A 22,364-nucleotide genomic window follows, 5' to 3' on the forward strand; every position below is an offset into this window, starting at 1 on the left:
AAAAGGATGAAGAAAAAGGGGTGAAAGGAAGTGAAGATAAAAATAACATCAATAGAGAAGAAGAGGAAGAAGACGAGGGAAGAGTTGGAGAAAAAGAAGAAAAGTAAAAAACTAGTAAAAAGAAAGAGCATAAGATGTATACAGACAAAAAGGAATGAAGGAAAAGAGGGAGAGAAGGAAGAAGCAGGAGGCTTCCCAGGAGGAGCCTAACCTTCATCTCCTCTCTCTCCTCCCACCATCCCTCTGTCAGTCGATCGGTTTTCTCTCAGTCCTCCAGGAAATCAGCCGCCGATCTGACGGAGGAATAAACATGATGGAGGGAGAAACGAAAGAGAGGGAGAACAGATGAACGACAGGGGAGCTGGACTCTCTCTCTCTTTGTTATTCACTTTGAATTAATGGGATTAGTTTCCCCACAGAAACACACACTCGGGATCTAACTTTCATTGTCATACACACTCAACTCCCTTTGCATTTTTATACACACACACACTTCTACAGCAACATCTCCTCGCCAAGGCTGTGTGTGTGTGTGTGTGTGTGTTCATTCACAATTAAAAATGCAAGAATGAGGAGAGAGAGGAGAGAATGGGGGGGAGTAGAAACAGAAAAAAAACAAGTGTAGAAGAAGACGAGGAAGAATGCAGAACAGAAGGGACATAGGAAGGAGGAGAGGTGGGTGAAAAAGGAAACAAACATGAACAGAAGAAAGTGGAGAGAAGATGACAGACGATGAAGAGCAGGGGAAGAAAGAGGAAGAAAGGATGGGTAACAAAGGAAAAGAGAAAAGATGAACAGAAAATGAAGAAAATGGAGGAGGAGCAGAAAAGATGACTACAACAGGAGGAAGAGGAAGAAAAGAAAAAGTAGAATGAAGAGAGGAGGAGAAGTGAGGGAATTCTACGTAAAAAAGAGAAAAAGAAGAAGAGAAAGAAGAAATGACAAGAAGAGGAGGAAGAACAGGAGAAGAGGAGAAGGAGGTGATGTAACAAAGACAAAAAACCAAGAGGAGAGGAGGGGGATCAACCTCCTCAATGAAGTGAAAGGAAGAGGATGAGTGGAAGGAGTGATGAGAAGAAAACATGAGAAAAAGGAGGATCAGAGGGAATGAAAAGAAAAAAAGAAGAAGAAGAAGGGAAAGAAGAGGAGGATGAGCAGCTTCAGGACAAAGAAGAAAAACAAAACTGGAGGAAAAGTAAGGGAAAGACAAGAAAAAAGTGAGGAGGAGGAGAGGGAACAAGATGAAGAAAAAGATGAAGAGCAGCAACAACAATTTCTGCAGCAAATGAAGTGAAAGAAGGAGAAGGAGTAACCAAAAATGAGAAGATGAAGAAGAGGAGGAGGAGGGTAAAGGCGAAGTGAAGCGAATAGAAATAAGAAAAAGAAGGGGGAGGAGGAGGACAGGGAGAAGAGAGAGCACAGGGAATGTGAGGAAGAAAAGGAGAAGAAGAGAGGGAGAGGTGGTGGAGCTTGGAGGTGGAGGAGGATCATGTGGGGATTCAGAGGTGTTTCTCATTCTGCTCGCTCGCCGTACGCTGCTGCGGCGTCTTCAGGGACGACGCTCCTACAAGACAAAGATTAGCGCTACAAAGGAAGCAGGTGGCTGCCGGCTCAGTGCCACCCGACTCGGGGACCTAATTATCTACGGCACGGAAACTTTCCCCTGTTTGAAGGACAAATGATTAATTAAAAAGAACAACTCACCTACGCCTGTGATCTTCGGACAATACCCGGAGCGCCAAGGGTTTCTTTCCACATGCATGTATGATTGCAAGAACGTCTCGGCGGGATGGCGCATCACTGTCAGACAGTCTAATGGCAACGCCGGGTTCAGGAAGCCCGGGGTGTCCGACTGATAACTAGCTAACGTGACGGCAGGACGAGACAAAGCCAGCTACAGCAAGGTCACTGCAACCTCCATGATGGTAAAACATGGTGATGACAAGCTGAGGCAGAGCGACGACCACACAAATATAATTAACTTAACAAGTGGAATATGAATGAGGCGTTTAGCAACTTCAAGCGGCTGAAAAGAAACAAAGGAGAGACACTGATGAAAACAGAACCCAACTAGACAGCACTTGGAGAGCGCACACCTCCACCCAGGCCGCTCAATGTCCCCATAAGGCCGTTCCACCTAAACCCAATGCTCCCATATTAGACTGACCCTCATCATATGGTCTGATCCCAAAAACCTCCCCTGGCATGTGGAACCACACTGATCATTATTAGTTTGAAAGCTATTCAAGAAAAATGGTGGTTTTCTTCAGGATGTAGCTCAGAGACTGGCGATGACGCATCAGATCTGTTGAGACCCGCTGGGTCAGCAGAGCTTCAGTTTTCCATGAGCCCTATAAATGTGAACAATCTGGATCAGCAGATCCAGAATACAACTTAGATCCTGATCGGACTGTGGTGTGTGGATGATTTTATGGGGATGTTATTGTGCAGTTTTTGTCCAAGCACAGTGAAACCAGCCCTATCTCACAGTAGTCCTGGATCCGAATGACGATCCGGATCGGTGCCAGCACACCAGCAACAACGTGGCCTCCTCTGCTCTGAGGGGTCATGCAGAAGGTAGATGAGGCCACAGCAGACACACCTGTTTATTAAAGCTCTGCTGACCAGACTCGTCTAATCTGACATCACTGCTCTTTCCTACCAAGGTGGACAAGTCACTGACCCAATTTGAGACTCATTCACTTATTTAACTGGTTTTCAGATTCAGCATCTGCTGGAAAGCAGTGGATCTGTGTTCACCGTAAGCCACAAGCCAGGAAACATGAAAGCAGAAGGGAATGGAGATGTACCCGTGAACTTTAGGCCAGAGTGGAGTGGACAAGTGGAACAACCCACCACAGGACAGAGTGGGAAACGTATTAGAGCCTCCTTCAGTATAAAAGCTGCTTTGTGTAGAAACTGAAATGTGACAGCTCTGGTGCTCCTACTGGTCATGTGACAAAGACACGGATCATCTTTATCAACAAACAAACCAATTAACAAACAAACATTCTGCTCACAGTCTGAAAGATGCTACAAAAAATCTGTACGTCCTAAGACAAACTCTAAATCACCACAAGGGAGAAGTCAAGTCATGACAGGAACACTGTGGCTCACACTGGTGTGTGTGTGTGTGTGTGTGTGTGTGTGTGTGTGTGTGTGTGTGCTGGTCTTATACTTGTTTGTGCAGATTACCCCAATGAGTTTCCTTTACGCTAAGCTAGGCTAGCTATGTCCTGACTCCAGCTCTGAGCACAGGAATGAATATCTCACTCTGTGTGTTGAACTGCTGTGTTTGGCTGCAACACTAACTCGTCTGGCTCCTGTTCGTACGGCTGTTTCTCCTCCTCCCTCCTCTTGTTTTTCGTTCTGTCATTTACACACTTTTCTCACTTTTTTTCCTTCACTTCCTCCCACCTCCTTTTCTTACCCACAATGCAACAGCAGGAGGCGAAGGAGATCAGTGAGGTGGCGGGCGGGAGGCAATCATGATAAATGTGTCGTAGCTTGATCGCACACACACACACACACACACATAAGGGCAGACATAACTAAATGTACTGTACACACACAGAGCTGCAGTGGTGGAGTTATTCATCACGCACACAGAGGACTGTCATTGAAAGTTTAATTGTGTAAACACTCTGTAACTGTCCTGTCATATTCCTGCCTCTCCGGCTCACTATCGCCTCCTCGGCTGTAATTGAATTGGTACTGTCACGGGGGAGCGGGGGTGGGGGAGAGGCGAGACTTGCCTTATGAATAGAATGTGTTTCCTATCGGGCAGGATTTGACAAATTATGTCAGGAAGAAGAGCCCAAGTGATCATTTTTTGGTTTACTGATGGAGGAGGAGGAGGTGGTACAGGTAGAGAGAGGAAGAAGGGGGGAGGAGAGGGGGAGAAACTGAATGAAAAAGACAATTTGGAGAGGAGGAGGAGGAGGAAGCAGGGAAAGAATTGGACAAATACTGCAGATGAGGACAAAAAGGTGGAGGAAGAGGAGAAGGTAATGGGTAAGGGAAGGAAGAAGGATGCAAGGAAGGGCGGAGGAAGCGCAGTCAACAAAATAAAACAGGCAATTTAAGCCAAATTTAAAAACTAAAAGTTAGATAAGTTTCATTAAACACACTCGTACTTGTTCACACAGACTTGGAAGTACACACAGAAACGTGTGTGTGTGTGTGTGTGTGTGTGTGTGTGTGCTTGAGCAATGGTAGATTTCCTCAGAGCTGTTTCCCACAATGCCTGAGCCTGGGAACCAAAGGTACAGAAAGGTAAACCCACCCCTCCTCCTCCCTCCTCCTCCCTCCTCCTCCCCTCATCATTTCTTCTTTTTGCCCTCTCTCCATCTTCTCCATCATTCCCTTTTTCTTTCCTCTTCTCCTTTCCTCATCCTCTGTCTCTCTACAGTGATAAAAAAGACTTTTCTTTTCAGGACACTGAGCTCAAATCAAACAGCGCTCTAATAGTCTGGAGACGCCTTGATCCAGGCTTTTTCTTTCTCTCTTTCCTTTTGTCTTTCCTCCACAGAGACACCTCCCCACTTCTCCTCCATCTCATCTTCCTCCTCAGTGATCTCCCCATGATGGGACTAAGACTTTTCTAATCTGTCTCTATTCTCTTCTTCCTCTTTTGGGAATGGATCTACCTATGAAAAGGAGACAGAAGGGGGAAAGGTGTAGGACAGACTACAGAAGGAAAGAAGTGCCAAATCTAATCATATACAGTAATAATAATACAATAGTGTGCCTACAAGGGGTCTTTCCTGTTTCACCATGACAGTAACAAACCAGTGTGTGAGAAAGACAGTGTGTCTTATGTTGACTAGCAGCTCGACCTTGGTCAGAAAGACACACAGGGAACACAAGTAACTGCATATGGTAAAAAATAATAATAATAAATATAATAATTCAGCAAAATAAATGATTAACTACTGTGTCTTGGAGTCCCTCTGTCTTTACTTCCTCTCTCTCCTCCTCCCTCTGCTCATATTTGACCAGACGGCAGAGGTGTCCCCAGATAAAAGACGACCAAACAAGAATGGGAGGCAGAAAAAAAAACAAGAAGAAGAACAGGATGAGCAAAAAGAGGAAGAAGAAACAGGGAAGGCAGGACAACAGAATGAGGAGTGTGTCGGGTGTAATTGAATCCAGGCGGCAGCAGAGAGAGGGACAGATGGATGGACTGAACAGATTAGCATCCGTAATCAGACGAAGGCGTGAGGAGGAATACACGCGGCGGCCGTGTTCACTGAGCTGCTGCATTGTTTTATAAACATGCATGTGAAGAGCTGCTCTGGCTTCTGATGAACACAAACTATTGTCTCTGATCAGATGAAACAGACACACATGCTGCTTTACAGAAAATCCACTTCCACTCAGGGCTTGAAGAATCTGCTGTCAGCTGATTAACATCCAAACTGTTGGAGCTCACGACCCCGGCCTGGTGTCGCGCCTCCATCCAAAGTTTGCTAATCTTAGACAAAGTTCTTGTAGAGTGGCTTGTATTCAGACAACAAGCAAGATGTTTGTCTACTTTATTAGAAGGAAGGGGGGGGGCTGGGGGGCTTTGTTTCTAAGTATGGAGTTGAAAAAAGGTCCCACTTTGGTACTGGTACTATACCAACACACCGGTATCCAAACTGGTGTAGGAAAATATTATGCACAGCATTTGTTGCAGGTGTTGGTGAGTTAAAACATGACGCACCTAAAGATTGAAACGTTAAAGAATAACGCTACATTTTTCTGAATAAAACTCCTCCGTCCATGGCTGGAAGCCCACTGGGCCCAGCTCAAGAGGTCCATCTTCAAAAACAGCTCACAAAAACAGTTTGGTTTGTATAAAAAGGCTCAGTAACAGCTGGTCGCTGTAGTTTCTATCAACCAAACAGCAGGAAATGTATTTAAATGGGGACTATTTTTAGTGGCGCATGAATCCATCTTTGGTCTCTGGTGAGTGTTTGTGGCAGTAGCATGGGAAATGACCTGGTTTTAGCTCAGTTCTATAATTTAATGACTGAACATTAATTTGATCTAAGAACAAGTGAATAAAAGGATTAATGGACTCGTTTCATGAGGTAAAAAAATCATCAATATGATGATGTATTAGCTCTGATTAATGATGATTTTCCTAATCACTTAGAGCCCACTTGATACATCAGCACAGCCGATGGAATCAGCCCACATTAGCTCATCACAGACCCGTGTCAGTGCACGTCACATGATAAACAATCAGGACAGAAATGTCAGACGTGCTGGAGGTCACTTAGGAACTGTGACTGGTACATGACTGTACCTACAAGTTTTATTTTACAGTACTGCATTTATAGGTGTGTGAGTATGTGTGTACCGATGTGTACTTACAGGAGTGTGTACCTCTGCAGGGCTGTGACCTTTGACCCGGTTTATTCATTCACTGTTTTTTTCTGAGTCTCTCCTTTTCTTTCTCAATCTTGTTCATCCATGGTCTTTACATCATTTTTACTTGAAACCTTTTTCTTTCTGCCTTTCTTCATTTCTTCCTCCACCATCTGTCTTTACTTGAAACCTCAGTCCTTCCTCCGTCTTTGCCTCTCTTTGCTCTGTCATTTTTCAGTCTCGTCTGCCTTCCCTCCTCTTTTCTTTCTTTCTTCTCTTTCACCCTTTCCCTTACACTCACTAACGACCTGTTCTCTTCCTCTTCTCTCTCTTCTTCACTCATTAAGTCTCTGTTTCTTGGTCCTTCCTGTGTCCAGTTCTCTTTCACCTTCTTCTGTTTCCTTTCTCTCCTCCCACTCTTTTCTCTGTGTGTTTGTTGATGCCTTTCTTTCCTCTCTCCTCTATCCACTCACCCCAGGAGCCGGGGTCGTCCTCCCCACTGCTGCCAAGTGCTTTGGGTTGATTTTTGTTGTGATTAGCCACTAATCTAATAAGCTGAACTGAAGTGAAATTCATCTATCCTTCCTCCTTTTAACTTTCAATAAATCTCCTAAACATTCCTGTTTCCTGTTTTGCTCTTTGCTTCCTACCTCTTTGTTTCATGGCTCCCGTCACAATCACACACCTCTTCATCCTTTCTATCGCGCCATCCTTCTCTTTACACACACGCGTCCTCCGAGGTCTCCACAAATTAAAAGTTGAGTCTTGGACCTTGAGAAGTTCCCGTGTTATCGCTGCTGTGACAGATAGCAGAGAGGAGCACTTTATTTGTCACCCGGAGCCGCCCTGTCCTCTGCTGCTGTTATCTGAACAGCTCCGGCTCCCATTGTAAACACCACGGTCCTCATTAAGAAGTCTAATTAGAAAACTCTAATAATAATAGCCTGTGATTGGCTATTGTGTGCTCTAAAGATCCCATTCAGAGTGGCAGAGAGCGGGCGGCAGTTTAATAAAACTTAGCCAAACGGATAATTTTGCTTTAGTAATAATCCCCTGCCTCTGAAAAGTTCTTTGTTTGCCTCAAGTGGTTTTATTGCTTTTCTTTAAAAAACACTCATGACACTGATTTAATTAATTTGAGCACTTTTACTAAATCCATTGTGACTAATTCTCCCAGTGAATGTGGCATTTGGAGGATCTGCTGTGCGGAAACCATTTAGCAGGTCTGACAAAAAGACAGAGCCACTTTATGCTGCGGCACTTTGAGCCTGTGAGAGGAAATGTTGAGGTCTACCCTGACACAGACAACCCTGTCTGCTCGGCACGATGCTTCTATACAACTGAACTGCAACAGCAGCCGGGCACAGAAAAAAACCAATTTGATGAAAAGAGGATGAAAGCAGGCGGTGAAGGAGGACTACAGTGTGTACTACAAGAGGTTGGTGTGTATATCATGCCATTACTGACCTTTGTCTTCTGTCCTGGAGTCCAAGTGACATTTCAAATGCAAACACAAACACACTTCACCACCAAACACACACACACACACACGTTCTCAGTGAGCTCGTCCTTGGGCAGCAGCCGCCGCCAATGGCCGCTCTAAGTGACATTAAACGTAGGTGACTGTAAACTTGGGTAATTATGATAAATGTGAGCGATTATGACAAATTATTCCCCTCCATTGTGCTAATAGCATAATTAGCAACAATAATCAAAGACTTATGATGTTGAAATAAGGCGACACCGTGGACAATTAGACCGCAAGGAGCTAATAATGGAGAACTTATGGTGTTCTCCTTGAGGGCAGAATTACTGTTACTTCCAGAAGGACTTTGAAATTTGGGTGTTTTTCTAACTCATTCTCCCTCTGATGAGAGAAAATTTAAATAAATACTCAATTAACTGAAAGCTTTTCTGTTGGGTGGCATGAATGTGGATGAAATGAGATGCAGCCAGCAGGTGTTGGTTTGTCCTTTAAGTCAAAAGTGTTCAAATGTGGCGAAAAAAGTTGGAGACGGTAAAAGAAAAGAAATACTGAAAACATTTTCACAAATTCAGTGTCTATATCGAAAGATGGCTTTTTGTATTGATTGTTGGAATCAACATTTCTAAAAGTGAGCATATGTGGCCTGAACATGGTGCGTGTTCGCACGTAGAAAGCCTGAAGGAAAAACAGATCATTGGAGCAGCAAAGAGCAAAGCTTAGGGACAAAGAAACACAAAGTTCACTGGTATCTTTCTGTCACTGTGCAGTCTCATGCACAGGTTTGAAAGCTTGCCCTCTTAGTGACTTCAGTTACTCTGAGACTTTATAAAAGCTGGACCAACCCACTGTGACGTCACCCACTGGTTTTCTGAAGTCTGGCCTTCGCCATCTTGGCGGCGCTTCACTCCGCCTGCTATGGCTAATCCAACAATGGGGAAAGAGGCGGAGCGTGAGTGGAACTCACTAGTGGCGGGACTCTCCCGCCTGTCACTCAAAGTGATCACGCCCATAATTCATCATAATATTTAAGCCTCAATATAACTTAGATAAGTTAAATAAACATTTGCCTCCTGTACAATTGTCATGGAAGGGGAAATTAGCTATAGAGAGGAAAACTAAATATGTTTATTTCTGCTGCAAAGTTGGGAATTTTGATACGGTCTGTGGGGACTGACTCTCTTTTGGAGCCAGCCTCTAGTGGCCTTTTGAGGAACTGCAGGTTTTGGCCCTTCTGCGTTGGCTTCATTTCTCAGCCTCGGAGGCTGTCGCTTCGTTTAGAGCAAATGTCAAAGCACAGAAAAAGACAAACAGCTTGTGGTTATGCATTTAAGGAGCTTCTGTCATTTGCTTACGAGCAAAGCACTGTGACTATGAGCTGGACTGTTGGGAAACTGACTCTCCAGTACTCATATTATTGATACTGTGAACAGGTCGATAATGAAAAGAGTTCTCTCACATATCTACCACTGCATCAGTTCTGTCACAAACTGTTCATTTCACAATATTAAGAGATTTGCTGTCTTTGGTTATGTGGCTCAGTGTAATAATAAATAATTTGCTATAAATGTTGATTCTAATACCAAACAGATTTTCCAGTGTTCTGCACCTGATGAACAACGTGGTGAACAAAACTAAAGCTGAATAAACATCAACAGTGACGGATTATCAGTGATTTTGAAGCTGGGGAATTAACGCAGATGCACACAGTGTCCAGAGCAAAATTCTGATTCCAAAAAACAGGAACCTGAACAAAGTCTGACACACAGTTGTGCAACCAACTCACAGCCTCACCCTCAGTCTTTTAACATCTAGAAAAATACACATCGTTGTTTCCTCACTGACAGCACCATTTAAGGAAAACCAACACAACTGTGAAAGATTTTCATCCACCTCCAAGAGTTACACTTTTGGTTTACAAGGAGCAACAGAAAAACAACCTCTAGTGTGAATATGTATGGCTTTAAAGGCGACAGTGGTGCAGTGGGTAGAGCAGTCGTCTCCCAACCAGAAGGTTGAAGGTTTGAATCTCGGTGCCTGCAGTCCACGTGTCAAAGTGTCCTTGGGCAAGACACTGAACCCCCCCTGTTGATCCCTGATGGTTAGAGCCATCGGTTGACTTGGCGCCACAGATGGCTGCCATTGGTTCTGTACCGGAAACAAATTCCTTGTGTGTAACATACTTGGCCAATAAAGGTGATTATCCTTATTAAATATAACAAGCTTTGTCCAGAAATATATCGACTTTTTTCAACCACAATGCAAAAAACTGTTTTCAAAAAGATCACATTGGCTTAGCAACGTACCCGTGAGATCAGTTCCTGATCTCAGTTCCCTCCTCATCAGAGTCAGTCACCTCTACGAGGGGGCAGAGGTCAAAGACAGCAGCCAGCAGACATCAGCTACATGAGAACTGTTCTCACCAGCCTGAGCTGGCGACAGGGAGACATGGAAGTGAAACGAAGCTTTGCTTCGACTCAGACTCTGAATTACACTTAGGAGGAATAATTTTCAACCACTCACCCTTCACCACAGTGAGCTGTGATTCCTCTCAGCCTCAGTTTGACTGATATTAGTCAAATTGCATCATGTGCTTTTAAAGATGACTTTCTTTAACTGCAAGAGGGGGCTGAAAGGAGCGTCGGGCTTCAAAGGAAATCTCTCTCCTACAAGGTCATTTCACTTTTTTTTACCCCTTTTTAATACTTTATGAGCGTGACTGTAATTAAAACAACAGGGTCAGCCGTCTGGTGTATTACATCGGCGCAGCTGGCGAGGTAAGCACTTATTCACTGTTTCCTTTAACTTCGGACTGCTGAACTCCACACGGGAGTGGAGCAGCCCTACCTGTTTCAAGTGTTTTCTGACAACTGTCAATTTGCCCAGCAAAACTGGAAACGAGAAATTATGTGGACCAGCCACACCGAAATACATTTGGTGAGAAATGCAGAAACAGTATAATGCCACGACTGGATGTTTGGTTTTGGTTAACCCCATCCGGTAAATGACCACATCTCTCTTTACTCGTCCTCTCTTTCCTCCAGATAAAGTTAACAGGCAGAAAAACACCACCACCAAACAGCTATAAATCATTAACATATGGAAGCACGGAGCGGTGCCCAGAGTGTGAAACTTCCTAGAAACAAAGTCAGCAGAGATCGATCAGAGACTCCCTGGTGCACAGAGAAAGAGGCAGGTGATGAACAGAGGGACACTGATGAGGGAGCACAAAGGCAACAGAGATGCCTTAAGCAGGAAGAGGAGAAGGAGATGGAACAAATGGAAAAGCTCAGCCGGACACGTTGGCAGGTGTGATGTCCACCAGGTATCGACTGGAATGAAAACTAATGACAAAGGTGGCTGTAGAAATGCATTTCTCTGGGTCTGGAGTGGAGGTATCTGTGTCAGTATCTGTTAACTAACAGAAGAAAATCCCTCACTGAACCACTACAGCAACACAACCTCAACTTTCTGAAATCATGGTGGGAACGGATCTCTAAACATTACACAGAAATACAAACAGGAACACTGCAGTCATGTACAGACGGGTGACAAGTGTGGACAGTTATCACTGCATTATATCACACACAACGTTAGCTAACGAACTGGAGAACTGGTGACCAGTCACTAACTAAACTGGAGACTTTAAAGAGTCAACGTGGCCTAAAGCTCAAAAAATGAGGTGTTTGTATGTTCTAGTATTTCTGTGCAGAAGCAACTGGGTATATACACGTCTCACAAACTCACCAGACTTTTCTTCTAGCAAAGTTAAGTATGACATGATAGTCTGCAGTTTACAGCCACTGTGATTAAAGATACAATGAGTGTCACTGAGAGAACTTTCCAAAGCAGTAACACATAAACTACTGTGTGGTGTTGTAACATCTCATTAACCTTCAGAGCCACTGATCTATAACTCAGACTGGACATCTGTGACTGTATTCCTTTGACTTGTGGTCACCTGCTGCAACATTCCCCAACCACTGCTTCCCCTTCTACTTTCTGAATCAGGAGGCTATTTTCAGTCTGAACACCTGCCACGCCACCAGTGGCCCTCCAGTATCTCGCTGTACTAACCAGTGGATGTTTAATGTCCATCTAAAGCCAATTTAAACTTCTCCGCAACTACACACAGGCGTCACTGCTAAGCAGTGAAGGGGTTTATGGGTAAAGGTAGGCTACTAATGGTTGCAGACAATCTGATGTGCACACCTCCCAAATCACAACTATGCATTGTGCTGAGCTGCATGTCCTGCACACCCATTGGTTGATTCAACCCTGCTCTGGCCAAAACGTAGCTGCCTGCTAAGTGGACTACTATACTAGCGAGTGCTCACATCTCTGAAAGCATCACAGCAAACTGGCATTACCTGACTCTATGGTTACTTTGTCACCTGGAAAATATCACCAGTTAATAAAGAGGCACCAGTCCTAGGAGACAATTTTAAAATTATATAATTATAACTTTGAGTCTGGTTCAAAGTCTCTACCATTTCCTGACTTCTTCTTCTTCTTCTTTTCTGTACTTTGCTGTTTGAGCGCCCCCTAGTTAGAACGTTAATGTTTGCACAAGTGTAAGTGCAAATGTCTCCAAATAACAGGTGCACATTCCCACATGACCGATCTAACTCTGGCTTAAGGGTGTAAACACCTGCTACTGACTGCTGACTACTGACACTACGCTACTTAACTTCCACGTGCATAGGTGGATAACCAAGTCTGTAATCTGGTCGCTACTGACTGCACCGACTGTCAAAGTTCTCCCTAAGTTCATGTATTAACTTCCACGTGCACAGGTGGATAACCAAGTCTGTAATCTGGTTTTTACAACTGTGCATGTGCATGAAGGGGGACTGGATGAAAGAGTGGTTTATTTGCATTTTAAATAAGTCAGCCTGTAGTCTGAGTAAAACTGAGACCAACACAAAGGGGCCTGGAGAAGCCAACAAAAGTCGGGGTCCTCTGCTGAACAGGAGTCTGTGTTAAATCGAGACCGTTCACGGCATGAAGATCAGTTTCACTCTGAAGTCTGGGGGCTGGAGGAGAATCGCTGATCTTCTGCATGTATACGTGTACAAACAGTAGCCAGGGTACTACAGTGCACACAAAGATTGTCTGTGGAAGAAATGAACACGGCGATTACCCAGGTCACCTGACAGAAGCTGCACCTCCTCCTGGGAAACATACAAATTCAAAGCAGCCTTGTCAGCCCCTCCTTTTCCATTCTCTCTTTTTCTGCCACCTCTCTTTCTCCAGACAAATTAACATTAAGAACACATACATGAATCCTAATCCTCCCTCCTCCACCCTCTCAGCTCACATTATCATTGGGGATCACTCCTTCACATTCATACATGTCGGTCTGAAACCTCTCCGTCCCTTCTCTCTCTTTTTCTTTGGACAAATTAACATTGCTAAGCACTCATGAACATTCAAACACGTCCCTACATCCCCTGCCTCCGTCTTTCTTTTCATCTCTCTCTTTCTAGGCAAAGTAACATAGGAGAACAAACCCCTTTGTCCTCATCCCCTCCTTCTCGCTGTTGCTCTTTAGCTCTCTAGTCAAATTAACTTTGGGAATCTCCTCTTCTTCTCTTCCCATCTTTAGTGCAGATTAGAACTGGGAAACACCCATCCATGTTTCAGATCTTCTCCTCGTCTGTCTCTGCACAAACTAACAGTGATGACCACAGAGGCGTCCTCTCATCCTCCGCCCCTCTCTCTATTTCGGTTCAGTGCACGGAGAGGATCGGTTAGAGGTTTGCAGAAAGTCAAAGAAAAAAACAAAAGAACAAAAACCTCAAATGTGGAACTCCAATTAATTTAAAGCTCCCCCTCACACCCATCACCAGCACCAATCAGCCAAGAATAAATCCGCTGCAGATCTAATTACCGCGCCGTCTCCGAAGACCCTGGCCGCCGCAAAGCCAATCTTCCCCTCCTTGTTTGAACAGGCTGATGAACTAAGGGACTCGATGGATATCAAGTCATTTTGTTTAATTTATAAATGGATTTTCCCCTAATACTTAAATTATCATCAGCATGAGAGACAGAGAGAGAGAGAAGCACAATGAAAAGCATTTGGAAGGCAAAAAGTCTTTAACGTGTGGCTCAGGAGAGGACGGAGGTGGAGACGGATGGATGGATGGATGGAGGCAGTGCGACGAATCCTGATGAGGAATGTGTCCTTTCCCAGTTTACAGCTGTGACGACTTTTCAATGTGTCACACTAATTATGTGCAAACTTAAAGCAGAAAATGCTCAGATACTGGGAAAACTGGGAGGTGAGAGGATACCAGGGTGCATGTGACAAACACTGGCTGTGACCAGAAACATCTTTAAGTAATCTGTGGATTCATTTAAAGGAATAGTCAGCACATTCTTATTGCCACTGCTTGGATGAAAAGAGTAACACAACTCTCATATCTGTGCATTAAATCTGAAGCTACAGCCAGCAGCCAGTTAGCTTAGCTAAGTAAAAAAGGCCACATTACATCTCATGTGTTTCATCTGAACAAAAACAGACGTGTACTACTTTCAGTCTTGATGCTAAGCTAAGCTAATCAGCAGCTGAGAGATGAGAGTGGCGCTAATGGTTCTCCTCTAAGCAAAAGCGGTGAATTATAATTTAAAGTTTCTCTTAACCCCTTTTTGTGCACAATCCGAATCCTTTTGAATCTGATTAGTAATAATCATAATACACTTATTCATAGAGCGCTTTTCAAGACACTTTAGTTTGTTAGTATAAAAATAAGTTCATGCACTACAGCAGCAAAACAACTTGAAACTATTTTTTCTAACCACAACTGGTCACTGTAATCATGATAATCACTTCATTTTAGCCAAGTATGTTACACACATGTGTCTGGCACAGAACTGAGGCAGCCGTGTGCCAACTCACACACACACTGATGGTGGCGCTGTCCCTGCAGGGCACTGCTCTGGTCATCGGGGGCAGCTTGGGGTTCAGCGTCTTGCCCTAGGACACTTCAACATGTGAACTACAGGCACTGTGAATCGAACCACCAACCTTCTGACTGGGAGACGACCGCCCTACCCTGAGCCATGGCCGCCCCTAACTGACAGGCTGACACTAACTGCAGTGTGAACTATCAAACCTAAACCATGGATATTCTGTTGGGCTGAAGTGTTGTAGTTGATTTTGTCACTATGACGTTCATTAACCCCGTCCTCACTCACGTGTCCGTGTGCTGTGTTTGTTCGATGGACTGCTGCCGTTCTAGCCGTACAGTAGGAATTTCACTCGACAGATGGCAGGAAAGTTGGGAACTTATCGCTCTGATCTGTGTGAACGCATTAAAAACAAGGAGCAGATTTTTCTGTGGCATCTCAAAATGGTTTACACTGTTTAAGTGGTGACGTGCTTTCAAACAATATAGGTCAACAGTGACCGACAGCAGTCAGCATAATGATGGAAGGTGGTTCACTCAGCCTGTCAGCAAAGTGAACACACATGAGCACCTCTACTGCATGGTCAGGGTCAGTCCTCCAACCTAAACCACTAAACAGGTCATCTGTCCTTGCTTTCCAACATGATGTGACTTGGACAGACACCTCACCTCTGTTCAGTGTTTCCACTTCAGATATTTCAGACTCTTTTGAGCCTCAGAAAAACACTGCTCTTCTTGCTCCTTCCATTATTCATACACAATTTTTTCCAAACATTTGTAGTGCTAACACTTCAACACACACTGCTTATTTTAGACATCTTTGTGTGTGTGTATAGACTTGAACTGAACCTCTCTCCCTTTCAATGACTCCACTCCAACTAACACTTCCAGCTCAGTTTATCACTGACATCTCAGTGCTCCTAAATGCCATTTCAGCTTTGTTCAATAATTTGCTTTCAGTGACCAGGTTCATCCATTACTTCCATCTCCACAATATCTTTTCATTTTCTCCTCCATTTCTTGTTTCCCTTCTCATCTTCTACCTCTACTGTACTGGGCATCTTAAAATGTCTCAGTGGACAGCGATGGATAGAAAGAACTTTCTGCTGTCTATCCTTTGTTCCCCCCTCAGTCAGTGCCCCGGGGGGGGGCAAACAGAAATATCCTACCTGGCTCAGGCGTCTCAGAATGCGATGACGACGAGGCCGAGGACGCCCCGTCTTCGTTGACGGCTCCCTGGGACAGAGACATCCCTCGGCCCGGAGGAAGCTTCATGCCGAGCTGCTCTGCCATCTCCACGTGATCGCCAGGGTGGATGTAGTCAAACACACTGCTGCCGGTCAGCTCCACCTGCAGAAAAACACAGACATGACTGTGTGAGACTTCCTCCAGTTCCTGCAATGGTCCTCCTTCCTTTCTTCTATCGTCTATCTAGCGTCTTCTCCTCTTCAACCATGTTTCCTACCAGTTCGCCCAGTATGACTTGACCCTGGCCCATGTTTGCACTTAGGTTAAGGGGAAAGATTTTGATGAAATAGTTCAAAAGTAACTGTCCTCCCTCAGCGTTCTTTGAGTTAAAGAGAAGCACAAAAATGCTCATCATGTTTCAGTTGGCAAGAGCAAATGTTCCTTCCTGGCAGAGGGCGGGTTTGAAACAAAGAGACAAATCATGTAAACATTCGTGTGTGCACAGTGGACAGAAACCCGCCACACCCACACCTCTGAACAACCTTGTTTTACTTTTCATTTACTTCCTCGTTTTCTTATCATTCGTCTTTCATCTCAGTTAAATTTGCTTCATCTTGATCAGTTGCCACCTTCTTTACCTTATGCTCTTCATCCTACTTATTTTGTTCCTTTTGAATAATTTTTATTCCCTTTGACTCATCTCTGCTACAGTGTGTTCATCCTTTTCTGCTCCTCCTCTCCTTCTTCATCCCTTGCTTCTCTTCTGCACCTGTTACAAAACGTCTGGCCTACCCTTTCCTCTTCCTCCCTTTCTTTTGTTGCATCTTCTTCCACCTCTTCATCTTCTGCCTCCTCCTCCACACTGTTTATTTTGTCCTCCTTCTCCTCTACTTCATACTCGTCTTTCTTTTCATTATTTTCCCTGCTTCCCATTATACTTTCTCTTTTTCATTTGTCCCCCAGCTTCTTCATGCTCTTTGCCCTAGACCTCCTCCTCCACGTTTCTTTCCCTGCTCCTCTAATCCATCCTTTCATCTCCCTTGTGTTTTATACATCCTTCCTCTTCTCCACCTCCTCCTCTAACTCCTCCTCCCCTCTCCCTCATCCTCTCCTTCCAGCTTTTCCTCCTCATCTAATCCCTCCCTCTGCAACTGTGGAGAATCGGCAGCAGCTTTTCTTTCTCATGGAAATGGAATAAATAAGCTTCTTCTTATTAAATAAATACAGAGTCCCTTCACCTTAAAGACTCTCATTAGTGGTGATAGAAGCGGATTTGTCTTCGTTAATTGGGGATGAGACGAGGGAGCGTCACCAAAATCGCAGCTACACACAGTCATACTTGTGGAAGAAAACGCACACACCATACAAAAACAGATTCATGTCAAGGTTATAAATACACACAAACATAATTAGGTACACAATTTCCAAAAGCATCACGTGGTAGTCGGGTGTATTGTTTGACGGGTGTTTTCATTTGTGTACATTTATTTCCACATGTTAATCTAGTTATATATGTGTGTATGTGTGTGCATGTTTCTGGGGGTCCACTGGGACAAATGGGATTACATGGGTGTAATCCCTTTAATAAGAAATCCCTTTAAGGCAATTTAGTCCCCTCATAAAGTCTCATCTGGAGCAGAAAGTGATGATTAAGAAATGAGACTGATCAGCGACTCACACAAACACACAGACCCTGGTGCACCACCAGAGTCAGTGTGCATGTTTACATGTTACAGTGCTAATTGGATCTACACTGTTCTTGTAATAACATGCAGACTTTTAATCAATTAAAACTTGGCATAACTATTTTGCATAAAGTCACTGGTGGAGCTAATTACACAGTGGGAACAATGCAGAGAGAGACAGACAGCTGCTGAAAGAACCAGTATACAGTAGACACACGTGTAAGGCTGGAGCCAACGTGGCTGTTAATGCTCAAAGAAGTTTCACATTAACTTCACTTAGTACTTACAACTGAAAGCCTGAGTTGATGTTCAAGCACTGAAAAGACCTGAAATCAGAGGGATAATCTGAGCTGGAAGCATCAGGTCAAGTGCAATCACTCAACGCAGGCGGACTTCTTCAGAATGGGAGATGAAAGCAGTTAAATCATCAGTAAAAGATGAATGCAGCTGAAGTGTTAGTTGACATATAAGTTGTAAAAGCTGTGAAATATCTGTTTAAGTGATGTGTCGGCGAAACTGTAAGCTATGAAAGCCCTTACGCCTCACCAAGCCAAATATGGGCAGAGTTAACGTTCCTTCACAATGTTGCTGTGTGACGTCATCGTTACAGAATGCAAAGTAATAAAATACAGAATGTTGGAAAGCACAGCACTTGGCTATTTTAATGGTGTAAAACATTTTAACACACTGCTGTCACAGGACAATCTGTTACTTCTATTTTAATAGGGTACATACCACAAAACCTTTTTGTGTGGTCTGTACTTCCAGTAGCTTTAGCCTGCTAGCCTGGCAACACTTGGATGAATAAAAAAGTCCAAACATTTAGTCCAACAAGATGTAATCCTTGAGAAATATCCATAAAAGCACACTGTCTGCTTGGCGATCCTCTTACTCTCTATTAGGATTCCTAATACGAGGGCTGGTTCCGGACTGACTTGCCATTCGGACTTTGACAAGCCCTGGTCTAAACCTTACTATTATTATTACAGCAAAACCCAACAGCTCCTACCATGTGTTCATGGAGCTACAGTACAGTTTGTATGACTAAAGCTTTTGCCAATCCAGGGCCACTGCCCACAGTTAAAGCACAGCAAGGCTAAATTTAAAGTTTGGGATTTGTTTCTGAATCATTTAGCTGTCTTTGCTAACGTAGCTGAGTAAGCTAATCACGTTAATTGGCTTGTCATATGAAAGGACACAGGCTAACATCTGTCAGTGCAACCAAAGTGCAATATGTTTACTTGGCAAATAAAGTGACTGATTTAACACACACTTTGTGCCAGTGTCTGTTTTTTCACCAAAACACATGTTGCAGATGTTTGGAAACCAGAGCTTTCTAATCAGCTGGAATCCTTGGCAGCAACTACTATGCATTATGTTACCCTTCCAGCCTCTCACAGAGAGGTTGGCCAAGTGATTTAATACCAATGTAATGCTTTTCTTTCCCCAGAGTCCTTTGTCTTTGTGAGACAGCAGACAGTGGAGTGAGACCCAAACCAGGATACAGTGAGGGGAATCCAAGCCAGCTACTGGCAAATAACCAAAAGATTTTGGAAGGATAAATATGTTTTCAACTTCATGTCTGCTGGGCTTATGGGTTGTCGATTTTGAAACTGACATTATTTATGGCCATAAATGTTGACCTCTATAAGTCAGTTTAGGAAGAGAAAGAAATGAACTCATGGTGGGTGAACTATGAGACAAACCCCCACACTAAACATGGAGACAATGGGATAGATGCAAAATAATAATAATAATTATTATTATATGTTCAGGCAACATGCTCAACATGGATTTTACATATGTTATAAGTAGGGTCAGACATAATGAACTTTTCATTGACATTTTTCAGCCATGAAACTTCCCTTGTTGTTGTACTTCAGTGTTTTGATGTGGGTGTTTCGTATTTAACCTGTGTTAGTTTCATGTTGCATGTCCTGTGTTCTGCCTCAGGGGTTTTCTCTTTAACATGGGCTGAGGAGGTAACACCTCATGCTACTGAGTTCTGTTAAGAGCCAGTGCTTTTGGAGCTTGACCCATGATATGTAGGTAATAGAAGTGAGGGCGTCTCTCGCATGTTGCAACATAAAACCAATGATTTGCTGGTTTTTTAATTATTTTCTACACTGTTGGACATTTTAACAATGCATCACACAGTTAATATGCAACTCATTTGTTTGGTTTCCTCATAGAAATACTAGAAAGTACAAGTACACTATGTGGCTAAAGGTCCATGGACATGCATACAAAGACTGTGGCCACCATAACGTTACATCCGTATGTGATGGTTGAACGTGTGCCTCATGATGTGCTGCTGTAACAGCCACTCTTCTGTGTTCAGCCTTTCCACCAGATACGTGGCTGTAAGTTCTTCCACACTAAACCGGAATAAAGTCTGTCCACATACTTTTGGCTATATAGTGAACTCTCCAAAATCTCCTTTGGCAAGACGCCTTTGCTGTGCTCAGGGCCAACTATTCTAAAGAAATTAGATAGTTACACATTCAAAATTTGGTTTGAGGAAATAAAGGAATTAGAGACGTGATTAACCTTTTTGATGAAGGTATATGTATTTTTGACTTTTTTCTCAGTTACAATAAAAATAGGGGTTACTCTCGACTCAGCTGAACAGGCCGTCGAGGCGCCAGCGCCCTGAAGACGTCCGACACTCCCGTCAGCTTCAGTCTGAGTTTTGACATTGCCTGTCTGTTTAAAGTCTTCAGATAAAGCATATTAAAACAAAGCAAAGGTGCTGGCTTTATCACTTCCCTCGCCCTCTGAGACAAGGACATCAAGTGACAGAAGACAATAAGAACAGCGATGATAACCACGTCCAACAACCAGGGAGAGAGTGTGTGTTTTGTGAATTAACCACATGCTCAGCAGGTGAGGCTGTGTGAGCCAAAGGGTGCATTTATGTTTGCATCTGTCCTTCCTCTCTTATCAGTCTCTTCTCGGAGTCTGTGTGAAAGATGAAGGAGGCTGCTGTCAGGTTCTAATTACTGCAGAGTGACTGTTACATCACTGCTGCTGTTCAGCTGTGTGTAACCTTTATTTAAAACAGAACAAAGCCTGACAGAGCAGCATCAGGATCAGTGTCAGTATAGCAGCACTACTACTCCTACTGCTGCTGCTAATGCTACACCTCTTCCCATAAAATGATGATGATCAGTGCTGACAGTGTTTTCACAAAGATGCAAGGTTTCCTGCGGTATTCTGTAGTGGAGGTGTCCAACCCTGCTTCAAGCTAGTGGACGTGTTGATGATGTGCTATCATGTGACCAGCGCAGAAGGCTGCCTCAGTTCTGTACTGGACACAAACTCCTTGTGTGTGTAACATAATTCACCTATAAAAGTGATTCTCATCTGATGGTGAAGAAAAAATGGTCATTTAGAGGAAAGTAAAACTGGAAGAAAAAATGGTCATTTAGAGGAAAGATGCCAAAGAAATGAAGTAACTGGAGACACAAGGAGATTCATGAACTTCTGCCAGAAATGCCCCACATAAATTACATAAATGTAATAGAGTATTTCCAGTAAGCGAGTACCTGTCTGACCCAGACACCTCTGTTGTGTGCTACATGTGTGAATACAGCATAAGAGTAAAGCTACACTTTCCAGGAACAAATTGTTCAAACTGGGTTACAAACATTCACACCTGGAAGCCGCCCAGCAGCCATGAGCACTGGAGCCACTGTAGGTGGACGTCATACGGCACGAGTCGGCATTTTGGCAGAAAACGTGATGCTTGTGATGTTGAGCATCATCATACTTGCAACTTGCCAAATACATAAATTAACATTTCCACAGAGAAGATAATCCAGTCACAACTGCATTTACATCAAGACATATTTGCTGTTGTAGTTTAGATGTACAGAAACACAGCAGTTATGGAAACAAGGCGGTTTGCTCAACACTGAGCACAATTTCAAATAAAGTGAAATGTCAGCATCAGATGTCTCCACACTGTGGCCCCAGGGTTTTCACGGAGTCAATAAAATGAATATTCTACTCCCCTGAGAGAAAAACACCTGTTCACCAAACCGAAAATCATCAGCCAGCGTTAGCTCGTCCCAGCTCAGGAGGACCCAGGTCATGTGACAAAAATACCGGAACATTCAGGGTTATTACTGGTCACAGTTTCATCCTGAATGTAGTATAATCAACTGTTTTCTTTAACCTGAACCTTAAAACCAAGGCTGAACCCTCAAACAGCCCTTTGCAGGGGCGAGGACCAGACAACGAGGCCTCACAATGTAACAATGTCCTCATAATGATGGCTTCAAATAAAGATTCGCACACAACCACAGAAAGACACACACACCTCAAAACAGTAAAAAAAAAAAAAAAAAAAAAACTTTGTGTGACTTTGAAAAAAACTAATCAAATAAATTGATGCTGGCTCGCAGGGTTCAGAATTAATTAGAGCATTAAACTGGAGCTGAGTGGGGTAATATTCCAAGTTTGATAGTGTATAATTACTCTGCTGCTAATGATTCATGGGGCACCGGTCTTTGTTAGCGCTGGGGAGCGAGGAGGGCCGATGGACATGAGCTCAAGTGTCTGAACACTCGCAAACTTTATTCCCTGAGCATTAAGCTGCAATGCTCCCAAATATCCTATCAGAGATCAACTTACTAGAAAGTGGACCTGAGATTTTGTCCAACTACTGGACTTTCACACCAACACCAGATCTGAATACAGACTGAGCTTCTGCACCTTCTACAGAGACACTGAAAC

The 22,364-nt window shown here is 43.6% G+C and overlaps 1 protein-coding gene across 6 annotated transcripts in view; it reads right to left on the reverse strand.

Annotated features, from left to right (window-relative positions):
* Positions 1 to 22,364, reverse strand: part of npas3 (neuronal PAS domain protein 3) — a 276,234-nt gene that overhangs the window by 27,669 nt on the left and 226,201 nt on the right. For all 6 annotated transcript variants that reach the window (XM_020611538.1, XM_020611534.1, XM_020611535.1 and 3 more), the window contains one exon: positions 15,921 to 16,101. In XM_020611538.1, the coding sequence (XP_020467194.1) occupies positions 15,921 to 16,101 (181 nt within the window). The remainder of the gene's footprint in view (positions 1 to 15,920; positions 16,102 to 22,364) is intronic.

Source organism: Monopterus albus, unplaced genomic scaffold (genome assembly GCF_001952655.1).
Source record: "Monopterus albus unplaced genomic scaffold, M_albus_1.0 scaffold115.1, whole genome shotgun sequence".
NCBI classification, from domain to species: Eukaryota; Metazoa; Chordata; class Actinopteri; order Synbranchiformes; family Synbranchidae; genus Monopterus; species Monopterus albus.